This window comes from Typha angustifolia, chromosome 12, assembly GCF_048772165.1.
Source record: "Typha angustifolia cultivar Huaian chromosome 12, ASM4877216v1, whole genome shotgun sequence".
NCBI classification, from domain to species: domain Eukaryota; kingdom Viridiplantae; phylum Streptophyta; class Magnoliopsida; order Poales; family Typhaceae; genus Typha; species Typha angustifolia.
Genome location: NC_133250.1, coordinates 4,837,600 through 4,841,956, shown reverse-complemented (window position 1 = coordinate 4,841,956; position 4,357 = coordinate 4,837,600). Strand labels below are relative to the sequence as shown.

Here is a 4,357-nt window from a genome sequence, read left to right as displayed (position 1 = left end):
GTCTACCGTAAATACAACTGAAGCTAACACAAAATTCCCGTTATTATATATACATCCTCTTAAATATCAAGCGGACCCTCAGTGGGTCCATCAAAAGTGACACGAAAAGTGATATATCTCATTTACCCATACAAATTAAATACCCCTTTAATCTACACTCCTCATGATTGTTTTGAGGACAGCGAAGCCACGTAAAGCACATGGTGTGACCTTTATAATTTTGATCTCAATCTTCTAACGACTCCACATTCTCCTTGAAGTGGAAATATGTAAGTTTCTCCTCCTATAAATAGAGGCTTAAGCTTCCAGTTCAACTCCAAGCAACAAGCCTTTCTCTAACCAAACTAAAAGACTCTCTTAAGCTTCTGTTTCCATTTAGCTTCCAACACTTGGAGCGATGGCAAGATCATCAGATCCGCTCACTGTTGGGAGAGTGATTGGAGAAGTTATTGATTCATTCAACCCAAGCGTGAAGATGATTGTGACTTACAACTCCAACAAACTGGTTTGCAATGGTCACGAGTTCTACCCTTCTGCAGTCGCATCCAAACCAAAGGTTGAGGTCCAAGGGGGTGATCTCAGGACTTTCTTCACACTAGTATGCCTCAAAATTAAATTTAACTCCTAGCTGTTTCTATTGCTTTCCATGTCATTAGTCCCTTCTTAATAAGTTCTATTAAAAAATGCGTAACCTCAAAATTACAGGTGATGACAGATCCAGATGTACCGGGCCCAAGTGATCCATACCTCAGGGAACATCTACACTGGTAATCCCTAAAAGGGCTTTCTTTCTCCTTATAAAAGAAAGAGTGTTAGGATATGGAAAGAATTATTGTTCTTTAATAGCCCAAGCTTTTTGAGCAATCGTTCATTTAATTTGATTTTAGAGAACGTTCCTAGTTTGAACCCTAGTAGGTCTACCTTATCAATTGAATAAAAAATCAAAATCAACCATCGTTTACTAATATATATATATATATATATATAAACTTTATTTTAGAACTTTGTGAAAAAAATTTTTGATACTTTTTAACTATTGCTTAGGCCTCGAGATTGCAATATTAAAGTTTATCCCAAAGTGGAGAAAGAGACGGGGCTCAGACCTTTCACTTCGTAGTAAACATTAATCAATCCAAAGACATATTCAACAATATAAAATTACTAAATGTTTTATCTTGATATATATTTGACGAACCTGGTAGCTTTCCTGTTTGAAGACAGCCGGTAAGCTTCTCACATAGCGCCAGTCAATTGCATTAGATTCATGCAATCGATGTTGTAGATGAATTGAGAGAGAAAGCGAAGTCCAAATCTATTACATGAATGGATGGGCCAATTTTTTTTTTTTGAGAAAATGGGCCTAATTTATTCTCTAGAGGGTTCAGCCAGGGGTCGGAGGCGACCCCAATCCCGAGCAACTGTATGCGCTTCTAATTATTGATAATTGAAAAAAATAATAATAGAAGTCTCTACTTAGTGGACAGTACAGGAAGCTTTTAAAAGAGTTTCTTGATAAGAAACTTTTTTTAGTTTACTTTTACAATTAGATTTTTAGAATTTTTTTCCTTCTTGTATATGTCACTTTATATTAGTGTAATAAGTAAATAGCTACTTATCTCAATACATCTATTTTTTTCTTATCTTTTCTTCCATATTCTCATATTTACTAATTATTATTTTATATTTTAAAAAATATTATTTTAATAAACTATCGTTTTAATCTTTATCTTTTTTTTCTCTTTTTCTTCTCTTTTACTTTTCTCTCCTCATCTGCTACAAAAGATATTTTAATTATTTTTTAAACTATTATTTCAACTAAATTTACGTCATATTCAATATAATTATTACATATTATACTAATATATAAAGAACTATCATGATAACTTATATAAATATAAACTTTTTGTGTAAATATAATAAATAAATATAGCTATAGAACCTATTCCAAATGCGACGGCATTTACCGATTTTAGCATCCTAAAATCCAAAACTTTTCCTTATTTATCCTCGTCAAACTAGCACAGCGGACCCCACTAGTGAAAAACGCGTTCAATCTGTGTGGCGACACTTTATTATAGCTTCGCACTGTGGGATTGAACATTTACTGACAAACTTGCTAATTTTTAATTTTCATTCTTGGGTCCAGAGGTATAAGAGTATACTCCGCTACGGTACCTTTTTTCCAAAAGGACAATGCGACGTACAATTATGTAGTTCTAAATAACGATAGATTACTATCAAAGAGAGACCTTATTCTTGCGGAACTAAAGAGAGAATTCATCCAGTTAGATAATAAAAAGAGAGTGGATATGGAATATTGAAGTTAGCTCACAGTATCAGAATATTCCTTTTTCGTGTTAAAAAAATAGAAAAACTGTGGCTCTGGGTTATGAGGCCAGGTCTCGACGGCCACGACGTAGAATTCTTACAACTAAACTACAGCCACTAGGTTTTGCAAACTGTATTATTCATAATTATTATCTGCAGTGCCACATAACTAGTCTATGTTGGGATCTTAATTAGTTAATACATACAGTACTATATTGGTATCATTTATTTTATTTGCCTGCACTTCGAGAAGACATCTGATCCTAGAATTTTTTCAATTCAAATTACAGGATCGTGACCGACATACCTGGCACAACAGATATTTCTTTTGGTGGGCCATTCTCACTGATCTTAGTTCTTATACAAAGCTTTTCTTCTATATATGTGTATGAAATAACTAATATATATAGTCCTTGGTGGGGTATATTATATATATATATGTACAGGAAAAGAGGTGGTGAGCTATGAGAGCCCAAGGCCCAACATAGGAATCCATCGCTTCGTGTTCGTTCTCTTCCAGCAGAAGCGAAGGCAAGCAGTGAGTGTCCCGCCCTCCAGAGACGGCTTCAGCACTCGCCGCTTTGCCCGCGACAACGATCTCGGCCTCCCTGTCGCTGCCGTCTACTTCGACGCTCAAAGGGAGACTGCCGCTCGAAGGCGCTAATTAATTCATTAACGCTGCCACGTACTATGCATGAGCTATCTATATCTCTTTCTGAAAGTACCAGTATTATTTTCAAGGTATCAGCAGTTTAATAAAAGAAGTAATTACGAGCGAGTGTCTGTGTGTTGAATAAGACGGGAGTTACCTGTATGTTGTACGAGTCGTAATGGGTGATGTACCAGTTTGTTTATGGAAGTGCATGCTAGATCAACGCGCATACTTCGATGGTAATCCATGTTACCTGGTAGCTGGGCTAAAAAAGACCACGTCTTTGGCCGTTGAGGATTGGAGGACCAAGTCTTTTGCGTACAAGCTTGTTAGGAGCTTATTAGCAGATTTATCTCAATGAAAAACAATCTCCAACTAGTCCCATGATTAACGTTTCATTTGAATATTCAATTTCAGCTCAATTCCTTTTAAAAAGCCATGAACTCCTTTATTGATGTGTTACGGTCGCCTTTGATGAACATAATTTTCTATCTGATTTGATAATCTTAACATAATTTAAAATAGAACTTACGAAGATAACTAGGTTCGATCCAACTGTTGGATCGATTTGAGATTCGGATATGTTGTTCCTCTGGAAATTAGAAATCTTGTCAATCGAATGAGTAAATTGAAAATTACGTATGAAACAATGACGGAAGATCAGGAGATAACAGGATGGATGTGGAATATGTGGTTAGGGTTATGGGAGATGATTATGAGTATGGTAGATGGATTAGTACTTGGAACTAGATGAGGTAAGAGAAGAGAGCTTCTAGGTATGGCTGGTCGCTAGAGGGAGGAGAATTAACCTCGGTTGTAGACAAGAACTCGGGTTGGATTCCAAAAGAGAGGAAGGAGGAGGGAGAAATTCAAAGAGGCTGCTTTTTCATATATTTGGAGGCTAGCCAAACATCTAAAAACCATAAACAAATTCTATTACAACCCAACTTACCTGTCATGCATTCGAACACACCCTGATCACTTTTGAATGGCCAAAACACATTCTCTGTATGTACAAATGTGAGATTAGGTGTCCAAACAGCCAAAATATATTCTCTGTATGTGCGAACATGAATCAGGTGTTCGAATGCCATCCATTTGCGTTTGAAGGCATCTGCTAGAAATTATTTTACTTTTCTAAAATAGAAATAGAAATTGATACAAATTGAAATTATTTAATCATGTTCACTATACACCTAAATTAAGAACCATAATAATCCACCATACTTCCCTCACCTTGTCCTCAAGGTGCAAAATGAGGAAAACGGTCCATTAATTCATCCTCCAATTCTCATGTTGCCTCGTCAGTGGGTCGACCCATATATCCACTCCACCAAAACCTCTCTATCTCTAAGTGCCCGTCATGTCGCCGCCTAC

General features: G+C 36.3%; 1 protein-coding gene across 1 annotated transcript; it reads left to right on the top strand.

Annotated features, from left to right (window-relative positions):
* The first annotated feature begins 352 nt into the window (after positions 1-352).
* Positions 353-3,106, top strand: LOC140772444 (CEN-like protein 2). Its single transcript, XM_073114517.1, has 4 exons — positions 353-598; positions 706-767; positions 2,619-2,659; positions 2,775-3,106. The coding sequence occupies exons 1-4, from the start codon at positions 398-400 to the stop codon at positions 2,990-2,992; spliced, it is 522 nt and encodes a 173-aa protein (XP_072970618.1). The 5' UTR covers positions 353-397; the 3' UTR covers positions 2,993-3,106.
* Positions 3,107-4,357: the final 1,251 nt, after the last annotated feature.

What these genes read in the sequence shown, in the direction of transcription:
- LOC140772444 (XM_073114517.1), top strand. Translation starts at nt 398, where the DNA reads ATGGCAAGATCATCAGATCCGCTCACTGTTGGGAGAGTGATTGGAGAA. An exon ending in CTCAGGGAACATCTACACTG is followed by an intron (nt 768 to 2,618) that starts GTAATCCCTAAA and finishes TTCAAATTACAG; the next exon opens with GATCGTGACCGACATACCTG. An exon ending in CACAACAGATATTTCTTTTG is followed by an intron (nt 2,660 to 2,774) that starts GTGGGCCATTCT and finishes ATATATGTACAG; the next exon opens with GAAAAGAGGTGGTGAGCTAT.